A 27,484-nucleotide genomic window follows, 5' to 3' on the forward strand; every position below is an offset into this window, starting at 1 on the left:
CAGACACGCATGCTAATTGCATGGTCTTTACCTTAAAATATAAAGTGCCTTCAGGTGACTGTTGTGAATTGGAGTTATATAAATAAAAATGAATTGAACTAAACTTAAGTGACACGTCTTAATACTTGTTTTGCCGCAGTTAATCAATACAGAACACAGCTTAAACTGTTGTTGGTGCCACTTTTTATATAATAATGTCTCTTTGAGAGCACAGGGCTGCCCATGAGCCTGTGGTTTTCCACACCAGTTCTGGACTCTGTTTACTTCTCATCAAATCTTAGGTTGTCCTGTGCTGCTCCCACCCCTTGCTGTGACACTATATATACACATATATATATATATATATATATATATATATATATATATATATATATATATATATATATATACACACACACACACACACACACACACACACACACACACACACACACACACACACACTCATACTCATACTCCTGGAAGCGCCTGTGACCCTGAAATACAGCTGTCTGTCACTTTTGTCCTTTCACAGCCGCCGTAGTTGCTAGCTCCAAAGAAAGATGGCGCTCTCCATGCGGAATAACTTAACACATCTCTGCAGATTCATTGAGAAGATAAACTCGCTGAAAAGGTCGCTTTGCGCAGGAATTCGTCCGGAAAACAAGGTATGCTTTGCGAGAAAACCGTTTTATTTATTCATAGGCTTCGTGGGTGAAAAATTCACATTTATTAATCGCTGTTCTGACAAAAGTTTGTTTTGTAGCGATCCTGTCAGCGTTTATTTCGTGATCAGAACTGACAGAAGGTCAGCTAATAAATGACTGTACTAACTGACGGCTGTTTAATGGGCTCATACAGACAGTAACCCTGCCCTCTGCGGTGAGCTGGGAGCGTTATCGGCTCAGACCGCTTACCGGCTGCTCAGCCTCGCATACAATAATAATAATAACTTTATTGATCCCAGAGGATGTCTCATATGTCCGATTCCACGATGCGCAACATAAACTGCGCTTTTGCAGGTAAAAGAATAAACTGACACTTTTAATGATGTATCGAATAAGCGACACAGACCCGTGTTAGATCCTATTGCTATCGTCATTATTTCCGTCCTCACACATTTTATATTTCCGGGTCAGGTGCGCGTTATTTCTTCTTTCCTCCTATTAAAATAACTTTCTCATTGTGCAATAAGCTCATCAGAACCCACACGTCACTCTGATGCATGGTTTTTATTTTTCTTCTGTAAATATATTTGGCTTCATTTAACTAAAGCACTGATTTACAAAAACTGAAAATGAAGTATCAAAATCTGGTGTTAAATGGTAACGTTCTTTATTTTCTGATTAGATGTTTGCCTGATTAAATGAAGAGGTTTTAATGATTGACTGTATTATATTTAGGCAGGGTTCTTTTTTTAGGACTGCATGTAACACTGATGAACGGGAAACTGTGGCATACTTACTGTAGTTTAGAGGTTTGGGATTAGAGAAGCACCAATTGCAGTTTTCTTGACCGAGTACGAGTTCAGATTCTTTTTTTTTTAAGGATATTAATTTTTGCAGATTCCAGTTTTCTTTCTATGAACTGTAACTGACCACATACACGCATAAAATCAACTTTTCTTCAGTGCAAAATATTACTTTGATAATAAAAGAAATGGTTAAACATTTTCCCCAAGCTGCACTAAGTTACAGGATCTTCTCTCACTTCTCTCTCACCTCACCTGATTAAGAACTGAGAATGGAGGATTGGTTGCTGTTGGGTTATTTCATGTAAACATTGTGAATGTGTGTAGCGTCAAGTTTTTTAGGAACCTCTTAATTCTCTTTATTTTAGTGTAATGCACTTTGGTTTTAAATGTGTGATAGAAATAACATTTATTTAAACAGCTGAAAATAAAGTGCTCTGTTACTGGAGAGCAGAACATACAGAGCTGCTGTACGCCCATCTTTACCTGACATATTTGACCTTACCAAACAAACGCAGATGCAGCGCATTAATATAACAAAAGTAATGTCAGCAATTGCATAATCTTCTAGTATATTTATAACTTCACTAGATAACAGGACATCGACTCTTTCCCTTTTTCACTCGACTCCATAATTTTCCTGTAATTGCTTTGATCCTTTGCTCATACCGAGGATGCTGGTTGTGGCCGGCTCTGAGCTCTGGTTAGCTTTAGCTTTGGCCACTTGTATATTTATTTATATATTTATTTATATATATTTTTTTACACTGTACATATTTTTATACATTGTTTCATTTTCTGTATATTTTTAGAAGTTCTATTTTATATTTTAGTAAGTGTGATCCCAGCTGACATAGGGTGAGAGGCAGGGTACACCCTGTACAGGGTACGCCAGCCTGTTGCAGGGCCAACACAGAGACAGACAAGCATTCACACCTATGGGAAATTTAGAGTGACCAATTAACCTAACCCCAGTAAGTGCATGTGTTTGGACTGTGGGAGGAAACCCACGCAGACACGGGGAGAACATGCAAACTCCACACAGAGAGATCCGGGCCAAGGTGGAATCGAACCCAGACCTTCCAGATGTCATTCTAGTTGTGAGGCAGTAGTGCTAACCGTGCTGCCCGTGGGCAGTAAATGGAAAGTTTGTAAGAATTTTCCATGGGACAAAAAAATTGATTCAGCTTAATAATTCAAGTTTATTAGTTTTGTAAAATTTATTTTAGTTAACTCAGCTAGTTGTACAATTTCACATCAAATTCTGGAAGCCAGTCTAAGGTGATTCAAATGATGGACGGTGTGGCTGTGACTGGAACGTCTAATTACACCTTTTTATGTTTATTGTTTTTCTGTGCAAGACTTCAATCATCCAACGCTCTTACTTTTGCAGAATGGTGAAATGCTGCTGATTTTTAGCAAATATGCAGAAGAGAGTTAAACCGACCGTTCAAAGTATTTTGTTACTTTTTGAAGCTTTTATAAAAAGGTCAAATGTATACAAACAAACTTTCAGCAGGAAATTGATTATTAATAACAGCTGCATTTAGTTTGGCTGTAGAAAGTGTTTTCAGAGACTGAAAACAACTACCTATCGATTTTTGCCTCCATTTGCTCAGAATCCAATCAGGAAACTGATCAATTATTGTCTGGGGACAATGGGCAGTCAGTGGGAGTCAGTTTACAGTCAGACTATTAATGCATACAAATGAATAAAAGCTAAACTATCATACGACAATTGCTGAAGCTTTTGAGATTGCATTTTGAGTTTTTTGCATGTAGCCATCGCTGGTTCAAATATGATTGGTAAATATTACCCAGACTGAATCAAACTATAGCAACAAACCAGGAAGTTTATGTAAAGATTTAAAATGCAGATTTATAACAATTCTAAATAGCCCACAGGTGTAAATGTGAGTGTGAATGGTTGTCTGTCTCTCTGTATTAACCCTGTGACACACTGGCAACCGATCCAGGTGTGCTGTCCCTCTCGCCCTATGGCAGCTGTGGTAGGCTGCAGCCCCCCCAATGACTCTGAATTGGATAAGCGGAAAAAAACGGATGGATGGATTTAAAGCAAACATGGATTTACCCAGTCCCTGTTAGAAAGGCATGCTTAGAAAATGTAGGAAGTAAACTCATGTTCAGCATACTGTATCATCACATCAAATGAATGTCACACAGTGATTTCCCTTATTTAAACCTATGGTCTTACAGTCTTTTCTTATCAAGATTAATTTTGTGTCATTTTTGGTTTCTGCTTGAGTTTAGATCAAACATTTTTTTTGTAGAGTTTCTGTGATGTAACACTGTTGTAGTTCTTTCATTTGTGGCTTTTCTGACTTGAGTTTGTTTTGTGCACTTTATTTTCCTAGTCTGTCATGTGACATCACATCCTCAGTAGCAATCCTTAAGTGTTCCTTTTTAGTTCAGTGGATTCAAGAAACTCACCTCATATAAGTCAGCTTAGGGTTTTCTATCATTGTACAGCTGCCCTGGAGAAGCAAATGATGTGTTAAGGCAAACAGCGAGTCCCCTGGCACACATAAAAAAACAACCCGTTTGTTTCAGTGTAACAACAATGCTAAATGTTGGGTTGTTCTGGCATTACGGTGCACCTCAAACCCTCACCCATCTGCCCAAAGCCCTGCTGCTGGTTGATGTACGAGCTGTAATGCAGAATCCACGTTCGCTGCCATCTCGTCTGTATTTAGTTAAGCCAAAGTCTCCGGAGGGGCCGGAGAGGTGTGCGACGAGAGGGGAGGAAGGGGTGGAAAGTGGGGGGGCTCGGAAAGCATCACAGCAGTGCTTCATTACCAGCAATAACATCAGAAATGAAGTGTTGGTTTTCATTTGTTTTAATTTTCTCCAAATGTGGACGGCCGAGTGCAAACACGAGCGTGCTCACAATGCTCCGAGGTGTGATGTGCGTCAAACAAGATGCTCTTTTAGAGGTTTTTCTGCTCTGTAAAAAGTCAGTGAGCCTCGACGGACTGACACAAAGATGAAGTGTGACCGTTTGTCAGATGCTTTTGATTTGGAGAGAAATGTTTGTCGGCTGTGGTTTGCTTTTTAAATATTTGTCTCCTAGTTAGAATTCACCGTAAATGTATGTTTGCAAATATCAGAGAGGGAACGTCAATTAATTTGCCAGCGCCAAGGTCCAAAATTAAGACATGGTTAAATTTTTTTTTTGTGTTGTTTTTGCAGTTCTGACTGGCTGGATGGCAGATTTTGAAATGCTTTTTTTTTTTTTTTCCCCAGCTGTTTTTGATGGGGGAGAGGCGTCACAGGTGAAGGGTATAACCTGTTTTAGAACCCAGTTGTGGTGTTTGATTGCTGTATTAATCTTTAAATTATTTCAGGGATGCTGAACAAATATTTTGCAGATGAACTTCTTTTTTTTTTTTTTAAGCTTTGAGATCATAACTCCAGTTGTTGTCATTGTTTTGGATTGGAGCCTACACATCGGTCTTCAGATGGAAGAGCTCGCAGCACAGCCTGTGACCATCCTGGGACAAGATGTTGATGAACTGGAAGACCAACACAGGGACTGTATACAACAAGGGGAAGAGCAGGCTGAGGTCCTTCAATATGTGCAACAAAATGATGGAGATTTTCTATCAGTCAGTTGTGGTGAGTGTATTGTGGCAGCATTGCAGCTGTGCGGCAACACCAACTGAATAAACTGATCAGGAAGACTGGCTCTGTGATCGACTGTAAATGGACCTCCTGGAGCTGAGGTAGAGAGGAGGTCACTTAACAAAGTGGATCGTTATCTTGTGTTGTGTTAAAAGTTTTGGCTGCTGTAACACAAGATTTTCCCAACTTTTGGAATAAGTCAAGTATATGTGAAGCAAGCTATTGAGTTGTGCTATGAGAAATGGTGGGACTCTTATTTTTTTGTATTTGGCCCCAGTTTTTCTTTTTTTTTCTCTCTCAGATACACAAAACAGATTTCTCTAACACTTTATGTGTAGTTATTTATAAGTCTTTACTAAGATAATATGACCATGCAGTTTAAAAATAACCTTGAATTAGTCGTTTTAAATTGTGGATTACTTGTCTACTTGACTCTGTTCTGATCAGCTGGTCATCATGTTTGTGGCGTTCCAAACTCGTGCCGCCAGCAGGCAAGTTTTAACATGGTTAAAAGGCGTTCCTGCCGTCTCTTCTTTGCTCTCCAAATGTTCTTTTATCGGCCGTTAAAAATGCCGATACTGATAATATCGGCCTGCTCATATATTGGTGGAGCTACACAAGCCACCTGTGCCCAAAGAAATGTCTTTAAATACCTACAACCAGCAGGTAAAACACTTGACAAATGTTTAGCTGTTTTAGTTATTATGTGTCTTTATTAAATAAAAACCAAGCCTTAAGTCATTTTAAATATAGCATATATCATCTTAAACTAGCTTTCAGAAGTGCTTTTTTAAAATTTTTTTTTTTAATTTGTTTTTATAAGAAAAAAAAATACAGAATAACCCAAGTATTTATTCACAACCATGAATGGTGTTTTAAACATCAACAGCCAATAGAAATAAATAAATAAATAAAAATTAAATTAAATAAAAAAAGTGAAGTGAAGTGCTTCTGGTTTGTTTAGTCTTCTAAATGTTCTCTGTTTCTGTTGATATCAAGTGTTATCATCTTTGTTCAAAAACAACAAAAAAGAAAAAGCTTTATTGATGAAATTAAAAAAAAAACCTTTGCATTTAAACAAACTGCACATTTGTTTTAGCCTTAGTTTTGTCACTGCAGAGTTTGGTTAGCATTGAAATATTTGTAGCCATAACCCTGCAACCTTATACTGACCTCCAGCCTCACATCAGTTGTAAATATGCCCCCCCCCCCCCCCCCCCCCCCCCCCCCCCGTCCAGGCATCTCCTGCCTGTGGTCCTGTTATTGGTTGGTATCAGTCATGTCAGCCCCCAGCTCCCGGAAAGAGGAAGTGACTTCTAATTTTCCTCTCCGTTCTCCTCGACTCCACATCCACTTACTCGAGTGTCAGCTAAAACCATTAGAGCTGTTCCCACACCGCACGGGAGGGGCCTTCGACAGCGAGGAAACACAGTCTCCCCTTTGAGGATGTTCATTAACTGCCCTATTTATTTTCAACTGTCAGAAAAGCCCGCTAATTCTCAGCAGTCCCTTCTGTGTAATTAGGTCTGTCGTAATCATTCTGCAGCCAGGGCCCTCACTCAGATGTCGTGCACATTACCCATTCCTCAAAGCAATCCCATATGTCAGCGTATTCATTTGTATAAATTCATAAAGCTAAGTCGTATTACAGCGACTCCGCAGACATGCCCATAGTGGTACCTGACAAATCTTACTAGTTCCCCATGTTTCAGTTTGCACCTTTTGACATTTCTAACTAAAACAAAACAAGGATCTGATATTGTGCCTTTTTGCGCAGCACTCAAGTCAAGAGAGCCTTTGGAGGAGGAAATGACTGCACTCTTCAGAGGTGGAGGTTCACCCCGAGTGTTGCTTTAATTACATATTGTCAAATTTATGACGTGTGCGCTGGCTAGAGTTTTGCTGTCTTGCGACTCTCCTGTGTTTTTCTTTTTGAGTTCCTGTCAGTCATTTGTTTCTAGCAAGTGAAATTAAATTAAATGTATCCATTGTCAGCACTGAAGGGGAAGGAAACGGTGTAATAAAGCTATTTCAAATAGTTTGAGCAGAGCCAAAGCATGGAAGTAAGTAGCTCGGGTATAAATGTGTTTATCTAACAGGGAAAAAATTACATTCTAACTAAGTTTTCCAGCTGTGCACAGCTGCTGTTCATGGGATCATTTTATAGGCAAACTGGTTTGGTTCTAGGCCTGAACTTAAGCTCAGTGATACTGCGTTTGGATTGATTAGTCCTTTGTGAGAAGGACAATGTGTAGATTTTTGGAGCGGTAGTATTAAATGTTGTTCTGTGCTGAGCAGTTTGCGGCGATTGGTTGTCAGTCTTGGTCTGTGCAGAGGCATTTACAGTGAAAGCTTGTCTACATTACTGTGCTACCTGATTATTTTATAAGTCAAAGTTGCTTTGCATTTCTAGGACTTGAAGTTTGTGGGCCACAGCACACTGTTCAGTCTGAAAGAATTTTAAAAAATCTTTCAGAAAAAATTGTATTTTCTGTTGCCTTTTTACAAATGTTTTTACAAATGTATTTATTTAAAATCGGTCCAAGAGACGGGAGGGTTGGTGGTGCGGTGGTTAGCACTGTCACCTCACAGCATAAAGGTCGTGGGCCACGGTGTGTGCATGTTCTCCCTGTGCCTGCATGGGTTCCTCCCACGGTCCTAAGACATGTACATTAGGTTAATTGGTGACTCTAAATTGGCTGTAGGTGTGAATGTGAATATGAATGGTTGTCTGTCTCTACGTGTTAGCCCTGTGACAGACTGGTGCCCCCGGTTACCCTGCCTCTCACCCCACAGCTGGGATAGGCTCTAGCCCCCCCACAACCCTGAATTGGATTAGCAGAAGGAAATGAGTGGATGGATGTAGTATGTGTATGTGTATTTACATTTGCAGAAGATCACCCTTTAGTTTTTATTCATTATTTTAAGAAAGTGTGATTGTGCATAAAGGATGCATACACCTGTGCATGAACCGTCTACCTGCTACAAAAAATCAAATCCAGTTCTGTGGGAAACGCTGAGATGTGGAACGTGGATAAAAAGTCTAAAATATTCAGGACTAGTGTGTAAATTAGTTTTAGGAAAATGTTTTATTATGGGCCTTAATATTAAGTGGTGTGAGGTTTTGCTTCCTTGGATTGACTATCTTTCACACGTTATGTATAATATCAGCACCTAACAGGACACTGTCATTGATACACTATCAGTTGTCAGTGTTTGTCACTTCCCATAAACTAGAAAGTCATTAAATGTTTAGTTCTAATTGAGCCAGATCCAAGTTTCCTGTCTTAAGTAGGCACCAGTCCTCTTGATGATCTCCCCCTAGGCTGTACTGAAGTCTGGTTTCTTCAGAAGCTGCAGACATTTAGGGCCGGAGGCCGGAGCTGCCTTGCTGCCTGGTTATTTTTGGAGCACTGTTGAGCCCTGTCTGCGGGGAGTGCTGTTTTTGAAGGGCCTCCATTCCCATTAATCAGCCTAGGGACCCCACGGTGCAAGCGGGCCCCGAGCCCTGGCCTGCCACACTGCAGCGTTCTGTTCCTGTACCCCTGCTCTCCGCACAGTGTGAAGCTCAGAGGAACCTCATCAATCTCACCTGTCCCACACGTCAACCGCAGATTTAATCAAACGCTCCTTTTGGGCCTTCTCTTCTGCTGCCCCCTCCAACCCACTTGTTGGGGGAAAAAAGGGGGAAAAATGCCTTGACTGGACTATAGTCGCACTTGGATTCTTTTTCTTTTTTTTTAAATCAATTGCTTCCTCCATCAATTTTGTTTCTGTTGTTCTTTCTCCTGCTTTATCCACTGTTCCGTTCCTTTTCTTCTATTAATTTAATGAATTCATGCTTTTGTGTGTGCCAGTTTTCTCTGTGGTCATATAAACTTTGTTTCAAACTGTAGTGTTTTCCCACATTGGCTAAACACGCACATACTTTTAAGAATAAAGGTGTGAGGATGGTGGAGAGCCAATACAGTAAGCCCCATTTCCTGTTTGATACCTCACTGAAGTGCAGCTCTGTCAGTCGCCTGCTTTAACAGGTCCCTAAGTGAGCAAAGACGAAGATGAAAGAAAGATATGTGGGAAGGGGGGGTGTCTCTGTGTCAAAATGTATTTCAGCATGTTAGTGTTAATGGGTGCCGGGGGGGCGCCCAGGACAGAATAAGAACACTGGATCCTATGTGCGAGACACCCAGCGGGAGCGCCGTGAAAAATCCTCTGCCCGTTGGGCCCATCTCTGTGCTCCGCAGACACGGTTAGATCTGGAGCGCTTTGCTGGTCCACAAAGAGCTGATGGTAATTCACAGCGGGGAAGCAGCGACGCTTCCACAGGTGTTTTTTTTTTCGACGTGTTGAAATTGGCATGGTAAAAAGGCGGTGACTGTCATACCTCCTCCTCAGCCCCACGGTGAGAGAGATGTCAGTGGACCACTCCAGGACACTGAGGCTCTGATATGATTATGAGCTCTGAAAAGCGGTCTAGAGTAGATCTGAGAAGAGAAATGCACTGTTTTGCAAGTTTCAGCTCAACCAGAACCATGGCTGTGATAATAACATTGAGTAGTGCAAGACTGTAGGATCAAACTAGCTGGAAGCTACAAATGCTTGATAGTAATAATAATGAATTTCTGGGCTGTTTTTGATTATTTTTTCTTTTTTTAAGATCACATAAGATGCTTTAGCAAACATGAACAACTGAATGAAGGGAAACTAAAGGATAAATTCTGGACAGTATATAAGGCTGGAAATCTGTCCATTGTTGCCCTCACATTTAGCACAGGAAGGAATTAGTCTGGATAAAGACAAGTTCTCATTACTGGAAATAACTCTGATTGGTTTAGGTGAGGAAATTGCCTGGATAGAATGTGCTGGAGGCCCGTTCGGACTGTGCTTCTCACATCAGTTCATAATCGCACTGTTAATTCACCTTCCATCATCAATATGTCAAAGCCGAGTTCTGCTGTCACGTCCTGAAGCATCTGAGGAAGAACATTCAGGTGTGACCTGAGCTGTGGAGTGTGTCGCGTGCTCGTCCTACTCACCTGATTCAAGTCCTTGCAACTTTATGCTCTTCCCCAAGATAAAGTTTAGGTTGCAGTTTGAACACACATGGAATGGGGATTTCCAGGCAGCGTTGCAGCACTGCCTAAATGAGCATCCATGAAGGAGAGAGACGGTTTCCGCAGTGGGAGTCTTAAAACATTTTGATCACACCTTGTGCATTTTGGCTGAAATTTGTTCAGCCTGAATGTGACTTGAAAACATCCAAATTATGGCCTTTAATCTGGCAAAATGATACGTATGCTTTTGTTTTAGTGTAGAGTCAAGCCCAGGCTCTTTTATGCCTCTGCTCCCACTGCTATCTGTCATTTTACACATTCTGCGTAAGGGTGCAATTTCATTGTAGCTTGCACTCAGTCAATGATGAATCTAATATTTGTCATTTCCAGTACGCAGTTGTTCCAGTGCTGTGGAATACTTTGGAGAGAAGAGGGAAATTTTCCTGGAATAGGACTTTCTATTAAACTGTGGGAAAGCAATCACTGATTTCTCCCTTGTCCTCAAATGATTGGAATGAAGTGTGCCAGTGACAGTTGTTTTCCATTTACTAATGCGGCTTGTGCATAGGATCGAAGTCATGTTTACTGTTTTTGATAGGCTGGGTGATAGTGTTTCTTTCACCAGCGTTGATACTTGATGTGAGCTGTCAAACTCGTATGGACAGACACCTCCGCAGCTTCACTGATGTTGATGTAGGCACAGACTACACGTGCGGACACATGTCTGTTTGCACATGATCTCTATCCCTGTGGACAATACCACACACACACACGACAAATGAACACATATTCCCGGAAAGGTACTGCAAGTGTGAAAGCATGGCCTTTTTAGTGTGTGTAACCTTCTAGCTGTTGGCGTTAATGTCACACACACATGGCGCGTAATGCATTTAGCATATGGCAGACGTGGGATGAAGAAAGCTTTCGTCACCTTTGCGACGGTGCGGTACGAAAAGCGCGGTGCCTGTCGGTGTAAAAATATTAGGAGAGAATGGCCAGCCTTTTCTGCGTCTGCTACGTGTCATCAGCAGGTATCCAGCGACTGTGAGAGTGCGGTAGAAAGCGAGAGACGTGAAGGAGACAGTAGAGGAGGACAAGGCACTGCTCAGCGGAGCTTTGCTTGAATGAAAGCGTAACTGGATAAGCAGGAAACAGAGTGTGTTATTTTACTTGAGTTTAGTGTTCTTGTTAAACACGAATTAATGTCTGCTGTTACTCAAATTTTTGTCTCAGTTTGTTTGTTTTTTTTTTCTTCAGTTCAGAATATGTGAGCCAGACACTGTCAGACTCTCGGGACGGCACTGATCTTAGGCCAGCTGGCCACAGTTCCATCTCTTTGGTCCAGACTGAAATATCTCATCTGCTATTAGGCTGGACTGACACAAAACTTAGTACAGGCAGCTAATGAATTGCACTGACTTTGGTCATCCCTTGATTTTTCTTCTAGCTCCTCCAGAAGACTAACTGTAAATTGAATCAGATCTCTCGATTGCACTGAAACTTGATCATGTCCTCATTTGTAATCAATCTAAGTGCGGCCACACAAATCTAATCTGACATTTTGTCACAGCGCTGGACCGTCACCTTCAAATATGTGGGAACACCTTATCAGGGATGTTGCAGCAGGTGTTCTTTAGCTGTCAGAGACAAAACACCAGAATTACTGAAAAAAGGTGAGACGGTGCCTGTTCTGTCCTCTGAAAAAAGGAATAAACACATCACAATTGGTCCAAAATATTATTTACCTCAGCAAAAAATAAAAGAAATATGATCAAAGAAGGCAACTAATGTAACATAGGATAACCTTTGATTTCCAGCATCTTGTGAATAGCCAAACTTTACCATTTACTTTATGATTGTTTCAGGTTTTTATTAACATGTTTAAATCTGGCTCTAAAGTTTTAGGTAAGAAATGCATTTGATTTGTCTTACTGGAAATGTTTATAAATGGCGTTGGGGGGTCATTTAAATTCTAAGACGTGAAATCAAACACTCTACAAGTATTTTACAAGTTATTGAATGAACTCAGGTTTAATATAGTCCATGGCAAAAGTGTGCTTGTTGATAATACTTTATTACTGTTGGCTTTGCAGCGCCGTATTCATTACAAACATTAATTGCTTTACAGCATTGCTGTCGCCTCTGTCATCGTGCTCTAGTTGATTTACTTCCTTGCATAAGCTGCTTCTCCTCCAAAAGCTATAGTGGCAGTGCATTTAAAAACACTTTCCTCTGACAAAAAGTAACACAGAGTGTCTGGAGAAGTAGCTTAAAGCATGATAACCCGGTGGCTAGTTAGCTGTGGCGGTTGACTCTCATTGACACTCGATTGGCTCAAATGACACCATTACCATGTCTGCCATGGCTAATGGCCTCCCCTGGGGGCCGGGGCGAGAGGGGGAACATGCGTTTGGCGTGTCAGCTCGAGGTGAGAACACACATGAGCCAGTTCTGGGCCCCGTCCGCACCCAAATCAATCCTGACACCTCTTAAGAGGCTCTCAGCATCAATGGCACTCCAGCGCAATTACCCTGTGGCGGTAATGACATAAGCACCCAGTTCCTTCCTGCTTCTCTCTTGCTGGGTAGAAAGCTGCTCCCTCAGGCCAGTAGATGGGAGACTTTGTGGACCATGCTGGCCTCCGAGCAGTTGTTATTACGATCCTCAGGGCTTAGAGATATAGAAGGCTCTGAGCCACGCTGGTGAGAGGAGCAACTGTTATCTGATCTCAGATGCTGTGCAGAGCCTGTCCCTCAGTCAGATGAATGTGATTTAGTTCAGCAAGCTGTCAAGATAACTGATTCCTGAGCGGTGACTGAAGAGGATATCCTCTGAAAGCTTCAGGTTTTAATGATTAGTTCATAATAACCTTGAAAGTGCAGCTGGGGAGCATATGATCGGCAGTCAGATTTTTTGAGGTGATAACGCAGAGATCTTGTGGGTTTTGTGGGGGGGGGTTAAATGGGCTTCTCGGTCGAAACGTCCAGGTGTGCTGTTTACAAACCCGTCAGTGCTATCTCACATCAAGCTTCACAGATTCTCTTTGAAATGACTGTGAGGTTATTACACTGAATCAGACAGTTTAACACAAGTTTAGTTTTCAAAGGATATTGCATAGACAGAAGTCAGAGTGTGTGTGTGTGTGTGTGTGTTGTGGTCTGTGTGTGTGTGTGTTGTGTGTGTATATATATATATATATATATATATATATATATATATATATATATATATATATAATATAATATAAAATATTATAAGAGGGAAAATTCAGTCTGTGGTAGAAGACTGAAAGTTGTTGAGCACCTTCTAAATGGATTCTTGTGGTGCGATTTATTTGTCAGCTGTTGAACCTCTTTCTTTTCTTCTTGCCAGTATGTTCAGTGCAAAATTCCTGGGATACTTTTCATCCCAAACCCTGCATTAAAAGTGCCTCCTCCACTTTCCGTCCAATAAGACCTCTGAATGTTGGCACAGTGGGGGATCCTGCACAAAAAAACCCAATGCATTTGTATTCCACTGTAGTACTGGTGCGTTGGTTCTGACGCAGTGTTACTGTAGTCTATACATGTTATTAGCATTTATTTCGGCGTGTGAGTCATCCTGCAGAGGCACAACTCAAAGGTCTGGTCGTCCTTTTATCTACCTTGAGCGTTCATCCAAGCCACCCTTCTGCCGGGAATGAATCCTTGTCTCCGCTGTGGGTTGTTATGTGTGTACCCAAGCGCCAAAGATTTTGTCTTCTGCCAGCCCACAAAAAACAGTTCCAGTCTGTGTTTCTGTGTCTTTTGCTCTGTGAAGCCCTAATCTACTGTGTAACGGCTTTGGTCGAAAAGCCCTAGTTTCGGATGCCAGCGTGGTTTCATGTTCATAGCAGGTGCCGCTCGCTTGCCTCTAATTGTATATGTGGTGGCACAAGCAGAGGTAAGACTCTCTCCTAGCAAGGCTAATTGAAGCCAAGGTTCCGTGGAGCAGGCTGAGCAGGAGAAATGGGGGTGTTTGGCCCCAGTCAGACTCTGCAGGAACAGAAATACAGTTTTAGCCCAGTGGTACAAACACAAATACTGATCTCCTTTTCAGTTGGTGGCTGTTGAGACCCTGCTGCTGGCTAAAATAAGGTCTTTTGTTTTTAATTATAGTGATATGGTGGGCATATCTTGGTATATCTGATGTATTTATGGTTTTTGTCCCTCTTTCTGTTGTGCTAACAGAGGCCCTGAAGCTGTTAAGTGATATTGTTGGCCAATGAGGCGATGCATTCTTTTTGCTGGATGTGTTTGAGAGAGAATGGAGGTGCTAGCCATGGAGTTAGCATCTCAGTAATACAAGCGTGACTGCTAATGGCCCCCAACCTGCCAGTAGTTGAACACTGACACTTTGGTCTCTACAGGCTTCTTTCTAGTTGCAACTTTCTCCCCTTTTCACTTCACTCTGTCTCTAAGGATTTTGGTGCCCTTTCTCGTGTCTTTTCTCTTGGCCTTAGTGTTGAATTTTTAAATCAACCAGACTTTACTGCTCTAATTCAGAGACATTGATGGTATAAGTACTGTTTTAGGACCTGTGTATGCTCTTCGTTTTAAGAAAGGCTAGTGTTAAGAAGTGGGATGCAGATAGTGGAACACTTGAATTGCTCTGTTTATTATGGTAATTAGTCCATTTGTATTTCAGCATGAAATACTCATAAAAATATCACTGAAATAACACCAAGCATCTTTAATTTACATAGTGCTATTAAGCCAGCTCAAGCATAGCCCTTTTTTTTTTTTTCCTCCAGGAGCCTCCAGGAAGTGGCCGTGTATTCTCGGGGATCCAGCCTACTGGAGTGCCCCACCTGGGAAACTATCTGGGTGCTCTGGAGAACTGGGTGTCCCTGCAGAAGCAGTACCCCTCTGTCCTCTACAGCATCGTGGATCTGCACTCCATCACCCAGCCTCAGGATCCGACCCAGCTCAAGAGTAACATACTGGACATGGCGGCCAGCTTGCTGGCCTGTGGTATCGACCCAGAGAAGGCGATACTCTTTCAGCAGTCTCAGGTGGGCTGGAAATGATGGATATTTCCTACTTTTAATAAATCAATACTCACAGGTGCTGAAAAGTGCTATTTATATGTGTTAAGTACTGCAGCCTTACATGTGCTTGTGCATGTATATATAATTCACATTTCACACTCATGTCTGCACATTATTTTGGACATTTCATTTGGTTATCAAGTAGAAAGAACATCAGTGTCTGTTTATGAATATATGTGCCCTTTTCTTTTCCCAGGCAGCTTCTGCTCTCGTAGCTGGTTTGTCAAAGGGAAAATCAGTTTATTTTCATGACGTCGGCTCCCGTGTTTACCTGCTGACATGCTGACAGGCCCCCAAAATGTTTATTTCCTCGCTCCTGATTCTTATCTCTGCTGTATGCTCAGCCAGTTCACAGAGACTGCAAAAACACAAACTGACATAAACCACCGTTAAGCCCTTCTCGGGCCACATGAAGAAACTGAGAAGGATAACGACAGTCTTAACGTTTGCAGCACTTCAGCACATCATCCTAGAATTTAGGTTTAAACTCACACTGACGATGGAGAGAGAGAAATCAGAACAGCTGTTTGCTTCCCCCCTGACACCACATGTGTATTTTTCTTTTCTTACTCACAAGTTAGGTTGGATGTGTGTGTGTGTATAGTTAACTTCAGTCCATCTGTGGTTCTTTGCCACCCCCTCCTCCTGTACACACATGTGCACGCGCACACGCACACAGTCCTATTTTTATTCCTGTTTAGCTTCATGCCACATAACTTGGCAGCGAGGTGACCCCCGTGTTGAACACGCCTGCTCCACATGTAAAAATACGATGGCTGCCCAAAGAAAATACTCAACTTAATTGAAAAAAATGAAAGGAGTGGTGAGGAGCTGAACTCGGAGGATTTGCGGATCTGCTGATTCATTGACTTCATTTTTTTTTAATACCACTAAGTTTTATAGAAGTATTGAGCAGGAAAGTAGATTTACTGTGTTGGGACAACTGTTAGACATTCTCTAAAATCCTTTCTTTGCAGTCCTAAAGAGCTGCTGCCGCGGCTGTTGCTGTCAGCGTAATGCAGATATGATCCGCAACATTAGCATATCTCTCGCTGCAGTGATATCTTACCACGCGGCATGAATGGAGGCTGTGTTTTTTCCTAAGCCTTTAAATATCAGCGTTTTATTGCACTGTTCAAGCCATATCCGTGCCCTTTCTTTGTTGTCATCAACATCTGTCCCATCTCTTGTCTGTCTGCAGTGTGTAATGCATACCGGCCCCCCTACATGCTGGCCTGAAATCCTGCTTTATGTCCCTGCTGTCTGCCGTTGACGTCATGCTCCCCAGAATGCTTTTCAAGCTGCAAGAGACGGAGAGGATGGCAATATAGTCAGCGTCCATAAACTTTAATTTGCTGAAGCACAAGGATATTTCCTGCATCCCCACACACTGGCTGTTAGACATAGAAATCTTTTTTTGACTTTGAGGACACTCTCTGTGGAGTTAATTTACCACTACCAGATGCATCAGCTATACTGCACCTCTTTTTGTTGTGAGTTTGTCCGCAGTAAAAACTGTTTCCTTAATCCTCTAATTTAATAGCCAACCTATCACCACTGAGAGCGAAAGGTTGTCTGTCTCTCTGTGTTAGCCCCCCGACAGACTGGCGACCTGTCCAGGTTGTACCTTGCGCCTCTCACCCTATGACAGCTGGTCTCCAGCCACCTCATGGCCCTGAACTGGATGTATGGATGGACCAGTCACCATCATATAAGCCCCCCCCCCATTAATAGAAGCCTACAGGTGAAACTGGGTGCACCTATCTGACAGATGCAGGTACAGACGGGCAGTGCTCTTCTCTTCCACTTAGAGGCGCCAGGGAGTTGCCCTCCTTTTCCTCCACTACAGCTGTCCCATGTATGCCTTTTAATCCATCCATCTGTGTTTATTTTAATCTGCCTGCCTAATTTATTTCTTCTGTTTATTTCTTTGGTGCATCTCAGAGGTTATGAACACTCATCTTTAATTAACTGGACTAAGCAGTACAAAAAAGATTGTTGAGATTTCATGTAAAGAAATCACTTCATGGGTTTAAGCCATAAGGCATCCACTGATGAGCCAGCAAGGTTAGCTGACGTTTGTGGTTCAGTTATACTAATCTCAGATTGTAATGTTGTTAATATTGCAGATCAATAAGAGATTGACAGAAAGACGTGTTTTGAATAACGTGTGCTGACGCTCGTCACTGCAGGTGTCCGAGCACGCTGAGCTTCTCCTGGATCCTCGGCTGCCTCACCAGCATGCCTCGGCTACGCCACCTACCGCAGTGGAAGGTGAGAATCTTCTCTAGCAGACACTCGCATATAAAATGATCTCGCAAACAACCAACAAGCCTCTCAGAATATCTGCAGATGCAGAAAAGTTATTATGGGCCTGTCATTGCTGTTTGAGTAATATGGTGCTCAACTGTTTGAGACACTGATTTTATAGTAAATTTCAATAATCTGTTTGTGTTTATAATTCTCTTTACTGTGCTGCAAACTGAATTGATTTACTGACCTGTAAATGCAATAATTAAAAAAGAGTCTCTGTCAAACGAGCTAGATTTATTTAAATGTTGCCTATTAAAAGTTGCAGTAATGCTTACAAGTCACACTATAAGCATCTGTCAAAATGTTAAAGCAGTTCATCCAAACTTTTAAACTTTGAATGGCTGAGAAAGAGAAAGTGCTGCAGTGTCTGAGCGAGCTGTGAATAATGAGAACAATAAAACAGTATTTTCTGATTGTTTCATGGTGCACTTCTGAGCATGATGCTGGCAGGAAAAGGTTGCTTCTTAGCTGGATTTGTATGGCCTCTCTGCTCTGTGTGTGTGTGTTGTGGTGTGTGTGTGTGTGTGGTGTGTGTGTGTGTGTGTGTGTGTGTGTGTGTGTGTGTGTGTGTGTATCTTAGCACTGCTATCGGTCAAGTAGACGCACATCTGCAGCTCTTACACATTTCTGACAGACTGCAGCCAGAGAGCGAGCGCTGTAACCTGGTCAGTATGTTTTTTAGAGTCTCGCCCTTTAGAGTCTCGTTTCACACACCCACTAAGTAAAAGTCGCAGCCCAGAAACGTTTCAAACAAGAGCACTCCGAGAGCGCAAACCTCCTCCGAGGCAGCTCAGTCTCTGAGCAGCGGTTACTTTTCAGGGAATAATATTGTATTTGTATATATTCATTTTGTTTTCTTCATTCTTTTAAAAGAAATTTGCAGTGCAGTAAAAACAGTGCAAAGGGCCGGCTTTTATTTTTCTCTGTTTAAACCCATTTTAATACACTTGATATAGATTTGAGTATAATTATAAAATTATTTTCATAATTTTTAATGTTTTTTTATTTATTGACTATTATACATGTGTACCATTAATTTCATTGTTTAGTAAAATTATTAAAATATTTAGTAATAACATTAGTTGTTTATAATACCTGGACATGAAATAACTTGAGCTTATTATAATATTAAACTGCAGTTATTTCTAAATAAGCAGCTCTTTCTTTCTCTCAGCAAAATTTTTTTTAAAGATAAAACACGTTTTGGGGTCAACTTGAAACAACGGCAGATGTGAAATTTAAAAGTGAGGTCAGAGGTCAAATGTAACATGATATTTGGATGCAAACTATAATGTGATATTTAGAATCCCCATATATCAGGATCATTTCCTAAATGTTGCCAATACAAACAAAGGCAGCAGAATTTAAAGCAGTTTTAAAGAGCAAAGACGTTTTATGAAAGTTTGACCTTGAAGGAGAGGTCAGAGGTCAAATGTGACGTATTTTAAGTACAGTACTTTCTACATGTTGACAACACACACACCACACTTGTAAGAATCATAGTTTCTAAGTTAAAAGGCTTTTGGTCAATTATTGATTAATAAATCATTAAGTTGACCTTGAAGACCTTTTGATGGATGTAAGCCAGATTTTAATGGATTGTTAACACGACCCCACTCTGCACCCCTACAGAGTTTTATCAGAATTCATTCAAAACTTTTCAAAGTGTCGTTGTTTACAGACACAACCTCCTTGGTGGAGGTAATGAGAACATACAGACACACAAATACCATAAACTTCTAGTTAATAATAACACTGAGAGATGACTGAGAGATATAACTTTTGTTTACATCTGTGCATTTCTCTTTTTTAAAGCAAAATGTTGCGTATTGTTATTTATGTATAAAAAGTGTTGGTGTTTTTATCTTGGACTGCAGTGATATTATCTTCGAATATCTAATATTTGCAATGGAATTTTTGTTTATATCAGTTAATAATAACTAATATATAGTTTAAAAAAAATATGGCCACATTTTGGTTTTCTATTTAGCATTTATTGATGCACATTTAATCAATTGTTAGAGTTTTTTGAACTAATTAAAACTCCTGTGGACAACAATAAGTGAGGGCTGCTATACAAATGATGACAACTTATTATATAAAAAAACATAGTTGTAATTATATAAGCTTTATAGGGGAGTTTATATCCTGCATGTTAGTGTGTTAGAACCATTTCATTACATATTAATAAAGTATTATCAAACAGAAAGTTGCCCCAGTTGCACCCAGACTCACTAAATCGATCCTTTACATTTTCTTCAGTTTAAGGTCAAAAAGACAGTTTAGTTAGTCACCATAACATAAAACCATGATTATAATGTTACATGAACCTTTTCTTAGTGTTTTAATCTCCTTTGCTGCTGGATGGAAGCTGCTCGCCCGCAAACATTAAAAAGCTTCGTGCTTCAGTGTGTCTCCAGTTTGATGCTACTTTAGTAGATGGATGCTCTTCCCTCGAGTTACAGTTCTGGTGGCTGCAGACACTTGAAAATCATACACATACATTTAGTGACTAAATTTAGTGACTCCTTTATAGATTGTAAGTAGATGCAGTGAACAATTACAATTAAATTAACTGATATAAATCAACTCAAAGTTGTTTTGTTTGAGTTTTTCTTGTAGCGGATCGATAAATAAGTAACCAGAATCCATATTTTTGTAACTGAAGCAGTATTTCTAACCGTAGGTCTGAAGGGGGGGGGGGGTTTACATATGTTGTGATTATTGTTGTTGTCTCACTCAGAGTTTGGAGGTAATCAAACTTCACTTAACCACCACCACATCTGTGCTTAACTTCAGTGGAACAAATGAAGTTAATCCCTTTTATTTCCTCCCTCTGAAATTTCAGCTTCCCTGTTGTTTGTTTTTATTGTTTTGTTTCTCTGTACCACTCGCCAGGTTCATATAATGACACATGATTCATATAATTTTTCCCCCAGCTGCATGCTGTTTTAAGGCATGATTAGAGGGAACAAGAGAGCTCACGGCTCTGTTCTCGTCCTCGGTTGTTATATAGAAAACACCTTTTGTTTACCCAACAGATGAGTTGATCTCAAACATGGTGGAAAACGCCGTGTGAATTCATCCATAGCCCGTTTGTCTCACAGTCGGTGAGTCGTGAAAGTGAAAATGGCTCTTTGTGGGAGGAAGGAAAAAGTCAACTTGAGTCCATATTTCCCTCGTCCGATTCTATTTTTGCTCGCTTTTATTTTTTCCTTTTTTCCCGTATTTTTCTTTTTCTGTCTCAACCCGCTCCGTCTTTTCCTCCAGATGAAGAGCAAACTGAAGAACGAAGGCAGTGTTTGGTCTCTACACGTATCCTGTCCTCCAGGCTGCCGATATTCTTCTGTACAAGTGAGATTTCCATACAATCGCGTGCAAGTTATGTTGTTTGTGTGAGTCATAAATCTTTTTGCCATGCATGCGTGAGCACTATGATTTCAAGCTTTTACCTTGTATTTCTTGAGCTCTTTTCAAAGAACACTTATTGGCCATTCCTTCTGTGAATAACTTATTTTTATATTCTGCACTCAAAAAAAATTTCTTTTTTTTTCCCCATCACTTCCATGTTCTTCCTTTAAGGTCAAATGCTGCAGAGCTTTCTGTCAGGCTTCCTTATTTTCCTTGATGCAGATGAGGCTGAGATGATGAAGGGGGTGCATCCTTGCTGAACGCATGGTTCGCAGCCTTTTGCATTGTTAGCTCGTACAGACATGTGCGACCATCCTGTGCTTATTTATCCTGGCAGCTGAAGGCCAAAACAAACAAAGAGACTGCAGCAGAGACGTGGCTCTCTGAAGCCTGATTTGTTGCTCAAGTATGGGCTGGGTAAATGATGAGATCAGTTTCTCTCAGTGGGGTATTACTTTAACAATGCTTTTTTTTTTTAAGTACTGCAGTTTCTTGTGACTGTTGAGTTTTATTTCATTACTCATGGAACTGCTAATGCGGGCTAATAAAAGAAAGATGAAATGTGTGGAAAAAGCATTAACTTCAGTGAGAAAGGAGCCACTGATTCACATAACAAACACTGTGAGCCTGCTAACATAAAGTGATCATAAGCAGTGCTGTAATCTGCAGGGCTCGTCTGAATATTTATATTATTTATTTATTTTGCAAGCTCTAGTTTGGCGTCGTCAGACAAATATCCCGGCACAAAGCCCGCAGGAAGCTGCTCACAGGAGCAGTTTCCTCATATTACAAAGAAAGAAAAATGTTTTTGGATACTTTATTTTTTTAGATCTCTGCCTCTAAGATTTGTAATGTTTCTTTATTATTATTAACTTTTTCTGTTTTTGTTTACAGAGTCAGTGTTCCCTTTTAATTTACAGCACATGCTAACAGCTCTCTGGGGCTGTTTCTCCAGAATAAAATGAGTCATTTATCATGAGTAAGGAGGACTTCGCTTCTGGCAACAAAGATTGCTCTTTAATTTTTGTCATTTCTAATGTCTCACCTCTGTTGCATGGGATGGAGACAGAAATATAACATGCAGATCGCTCCAAATATAACCTGTACCTCGATACTGTAATAAGGAAAAATGTTTTCCATCATTTCTTTGCTGCCGTCCTTTACACCTCTTAATGTATTTATAAGGCTGACATGTTTGTATGAGTATTAGTGTCACACATTTCTGGTAAAAAAAATTGTCTGAGACAGTCCTGTGTGGTACAGCCCGCTGATGAGACGATAGTGGATTTCCATGTGAGGTGAGTTGGCAGTTGGGTATTGTGTTTCCAAATTCAGCAACAACCATAAATCCAAACCTAATTTCCTGTGAAGAAATTGGTGATACAGCGGACAAAGTCTCATTTCAAAAGAGAAAAATTAATGGACTGTTTCCTCCTCCGGTTACAGAGTTGCCAACACATGCTGCAGAAGCCTCCTGCAGTGACTCCCAAGTGTCTCCCATTTGTACTTGCATCTCACTGGTATTTCAAACTCTGCTGTCACCGTGCGCAGTCGTGCAAGAATCTCATCTTGTCCTGTGGAATCGTCTCCCTCTCTCTCAGGTCCACACACGTCCCCGTCGGAGAAGATCAGGTCCAACATTTGGAGCTGGCTCAGGATCTCGCTCGCATCTTCAACAACCGCTACGGAGACCTGTTCCCTGAACCCCGCGCTCTGCTGAGTAAGAATACCTGGCGTGATGCCGTGCATACACACCCATGCTTTAGAGGCGTTTAAAGGTCAGCTGCTTAAATACACGTAGCGCTCTGTTAGCAGCAGCTTTACATCATCAATCCTGAGGTTTCACTCTTAGATGGGCTTACACTTGAGAATTGATACTCTATGTAAATCATTTATGTTTTTATGAAATGTGCTTGTTGCTTTTTTGTTTTTTTGTTTTTTTTGCCAGGAGGTGCACAAAGAGTGCAGCAGTCACTCCTTTCTTTCTTTCTAAATCTCAATTTTTTAAAATTAAAGCAAGAGAATAAAGTCTGCTGACTGCCTCTAATAGTACTCCGCTTGTTTCAGTAACTGGAATGAGTGTTTTTGGAAACCAGAAAGTTTTCTTGCTGAAGTACAAACAAAAACGTTTTAACATTTATTTTAAGAATACTCCAAGTTTTCCTTCTGCCATTCCTCTGGATCTTCTTTTCTTGAATTATGTCACCTCTGCCAGGGGTGTTGTGTGATTGGTTTGGTTTCTCAGTTTAGTTTTTAGTTTTTAGGATTACTCCTAAAGATATGAATGGAATCCATGAAAATGTTTTAAAAGGGTGGGGGCTCGGTCCAACTTAAAGCTTTTTGAGTCCAGATCTAGATCCAGGAATCACCGGAAGGCTACTTTCATTGTATAAAGAGCTAAACTGTCCATTTTGCGTCATGTCTGCATAAATACATATCAGATTGAAATGTTGTCGTCTTGTTCTGAAGAAACAAATGCAGATCCACGTCCTTCTGTACTCAGCCTCGGAGGATGTGCGCCCTCTCTGGCCGCTCTCGCTAAGCAAAATCCCAACTTTTGACTGAACCCTCTGTGTTTGGCTTCAGGGAGATTTGTCACTGAAATAATTTTTAGCATCAGACCCTGATGTAGTTTCTGTAAATATCCAGGTCACGATGTATCTTCATTGTTGGTAGCGGCAAAAGGAAGAAGAAAAATGCAGCGAGAAGCAAACGTTTTTAGTTCGTCTTTAAAGTAACTGGTTAAACTTCTGTTTCATCTTTGCTTTTTTGTGGCAGTCTTTAGGCAGCAAGAGTTAGAAGATGTCTTTGAATTTAGCCAAACTGCCTTTTCCATGTTTTGTACAGGAAATGTGAGGGGGACCTGCTGGTTAACTAGAGGTTAAGTTTGAAAACCATGTCGAGAGGGAAAGTCGGGGGGATATTGGGACAAGATCTGAAATAAAATATGACGCTGTTTTAATCTGAAATGTTTTCCTGACATTTTTATCCACGTGGCCAACATTTCCAAAGATCCCAGCCTCCTCCACATCCATTCGTCGTGATTACCAGTATGATAGAAGCACAGATGGAGTCAGTCATGTGTGCATTGAAAGCTTTGATTAAAGAAATATGTCTCCTGTTGTATGATAATTAAGGGGGTAGGCTGGGGATGGATGTCGTCAAGAGTACTTTAGGGGTAGTGTGTGTGTGTGTGTGTGTGTGTGTGTGGTTGTGTGTGTGTGTGTGTACTGAGTATCAGTTTGGCAGTGTTTAGCTCATACCGGTGGATCCCATCCGTGTTTCTTGTCTTTGGCATAGCAGAGGTGGCTGTGAGTATTTCCCTTTGAAACCAAACCAAAGACTTTTAATTAATATCTTGGCGTTGATAAACAGCACACATGTGGGCTGCTTGTACAGGATCTTTCAAGATGGCGGAAGTGTGGGGATGATTTTTTATTTATTTATTTTTTTGAAAAGGAAATCCCAGCTCCCATCATCGGCTAATCACTTCACACTGTCATACGTCTGTTTCACACCGGGATATTTTTACACACACACACACACACACACACACACACACACACACCACACACACACACACACAACACACACACACACACCCACCCACCCTAGGGACTCATTGTCCCTGACACAAAGTCAGATTCTCTCAAAATGCTGCGACTCATTAGGTTGCTTTCAGCTGTCGTCTTACGCTCTCAGATAGGAACAAAAGTCTGTACTTTGTGGACTTTATTGACCTGGTTTTTGGCTCTTTGGCCAAGTACAGGCTCTCCTACAGCCCTGCAGTGGAGGTTGTTAGAGTTAAACACAGCCTGAGAGGAAGGTGTCCACACTGCTCAGGCTTCTGTATCCACCTTTTATTTTAATGCACATTTAATATTTCCAAACAAAGGTGTTGGAATTGGAAAAAGGCCTTTAGTGAATATGTATATTTTTCTCCATTTCTTTCTTTTTGAAGCCAAAACCCGCAGCTCTGTGCTCCTTGTCTTTTTCTGTGACCACGTTCACTCCTGAGTGTCTTTCAAATATCACAGAAAGCAGATGTTTTCTGACCTGATCAGAACCTAAATTTGTTGGCTTAATATTACTGCACTTTGCCAGATTCCTCCACTTTTAGGTGTCTGATTTAGAAATGAGTGCATGTTCTGAAAGCCTTTGCCTCTTTGTGCTGAGGCTTTCTGATCTTTCCACCTTTCTCTTCGCAGGCTTAACACGAAAAAGTCAAATCTCTCCGCGACCCTTCGGCCAAAATGTCCAAGTCGGACCCCCAAACATGGCAACAGTTACCATCACAGACTCTCCTGATGACATCGCCCTCAAGATCAGACGCGCCGTCACCGACTTCACCTCTGAGGTTACCTTTGACCCGGAGACTCGTCCGGGTGTGTCCAACCTGGTGACCATCCACGCTGCCGTGGCGATGATCAGCGTGCAGGAAGCTGTGTCTGAGGCGAGAGGTTTTGGACACCGGAGCCTACAAGAAGCTTGTAAGTGAGGCTGTGATCCAGAGGCTGACGCCCATCAGAGAGGAAATCGAGAGGCTGAGGGCGGACCGGGCTCACCTGGAACAAGTGCTGGCTCAGGGGACACGCAGGGCACGGGCACTGGCTGCACCGGTGCTCGCAGAGGTCCGACAGCGAGTGGGTTTCTGCTGAGAGAAAATCAAAATGACTGAACATTTATGCTGCGAGCCTCTCAGTAAATTACTGCTAGCATCAAGTCTTATTCCAATGAAACGTTGAAAGCAGCGTGAAAAAGACTCAACTGCAGACTTGAGAGGGGTGACCTCTTATTTTGCTCTGTGTGTGTTGTCAGTGAAGTGAAAGTGGCAGCTGCTTCTTTCTGTTCACATGTTACATAATCACTCGCAGCCTAATTTCCATTCTAATTCTGGCTGTATGCATGTCCTCACAGTCTATTTGATTTTTTTTTTTTAACAATAATTTATCTTTTTTCTCCACAAAAAACATGTACAAATAAAATTTGCAAGTTGTGAAAAATGTTCTTATTTAAAGTGTCTTTGCTTACAAGAGTGAATCAAGTGTCCTATAATTAAAGCTGCAGGGTTAATATGTAATGATTGTTTTTGTTTGGAGTTTTTTGCTGTCCTCACAGTGGTCCGTCTGGGCCTGAGTGGATTGTAGGTTGAAAATATGAACAATCTGAATATATATTTTATAACCCTGGGTTTCTTATTAACAGTGTTGTTGCATCTGGAAACACACAGATGCACAATATGATCCACATGTAACCAGAACCAACAAAATTACACTCATGCCAAGTTGCACGTGCACGTAATTGCACATTACCCACACACACACACACACACACGTGTGCACACCACACTTGTTTGAAGTAGTTTTTTGTTTTTCATTTCTACACATGTTGTGTACTCGGTCACACTCAGATTTTATAAACAGGCCAATAAACACATTTAGTTCGTTTTACTGTAAAGTGTAATAGGAGAAAATCTTCTACTCCTGTAATTCTCCTGTAAGGATGTGCCAGGTAAGCGGAACAATTCAGTGACTTAACATGTTCATTTTCGTCCCTCCTTCCCTGTTTTCCTTCCTGTACACCCCCCCCCCCCTTTTATTTCTCTACTTCAGCTCCACTTCTTGCCTCTTTCTTCTTCTTTCTCTCTACAAGTTATTTTTCCTTAATTTTTGCTCTCTTTCCATCTGTTCCCGGCATTCAATCTTCTTCCTTCATTGTACTCCCTCTCTCCTTTTTTTTTTCCTACTCTATAATCAGCTCTCTCTCTAATTGAAATGCACTTCAGCGTAATTCTAAAATACTTCTGAAGGGACTCGCACTATTCGCAGGGGCCTGTAGGCACATAAGCACATTATGAAGCTGGACTGCGCTGTAATTTTTCCATCTCGGTGTTTACCTGGGAACGGACCACATCCCTGCATGCTGCATGGTTTACTTCCCTTTCTGCTGCCCTGTTTTTTTTTTTCTTCTTCTATTGGAATAAGGAGCTGTTGGACTATAAATTAAAAAATATATAGACTACATTTACACAGAGGAGCAGGCTGTAAATCACAGCGACCTGCTACATCACAGACAAATACCTGTTTCTGTTTAAAAATGCGGCGGCAGCAGTGATATAGCTGCGCTGTAATAAGTAGTGCGTTTTTAATACGAAAGCGACACCGCAGCTGACCCGTTTTACAGCGCGGGGGTAAAACTTTAACAGAGTCGTAACAAATGTGTGTTTTTTAAAGAAATCACGGTAAATGGAAACGGTGTTGTCGCATGGAAAACAGACCTGAAGAGTATAAAAAACATTTTACTGATGTTGATCTAACAGGGTGACCATGCAGTGAGCAGCAGAGGAAACTGGTAAAACTTAAACCTCTTAAACGTCGAACATTATAGCTCTTTAAAAAAAAAAAAAAAAGATTATTAATGAACGTGTTGGTGTGCGTTGTGTTTTGGCACGTGATTAATCACCGAATTAAACACGTGCCGGTGTTTCCGTTGCGCTTTTACCCAAACGCGACCGCAGTTCATTTAGGATGCAGGCCAAATGTTGCG

General features: G+C 41.1%; 1 protein-coding gene across 1 annotated transcript; it reads left to right on the forward strand.

Annotated features, from left to right (window-relative positions):
* Window positions 1-512: 512 nt before the first annotated feature.
* Window positions 513-25,583, forward strand: wars2 (tryptophanyl tRNA synthetase 2, mitochondrial). Its single transcript, XM_030758459.1, is given in 8 exon segments — window positions 513-647; window positions 14,918-15,178; window positions 17,407-17,427; window positions 17,429-17,488; window positions 20,798-20,830; window positions 20,832-20,881; window positions 22,540-22,658; window positions 25,147-25,583. Coding segments are annotated over 8 exon segments (939 nt in total). The 5' UTR covers window positions 513-542; the 3' UTR covers window positions 25,437-25,583.
* The last annotated feature ends 1,901 nt before the right edge of the window (window positions 25,584-27,484 follow it).

This window comes from Archocentrus centrarchus, chromosome 21 (genome assembly GCF_007364275.1).
Source record: "Archocentrus centrarchus isolate MPI-CPG fArcCen1 chromosome 21, fArcCen1, whole genome shotgun sequence".
Lineage (NCBI taxonomy): Eukaryota > Metazoa > Chordata > Actinopteri > Cichliformes > Cichlidae > Archocentrus > Archocentrus centrarchus.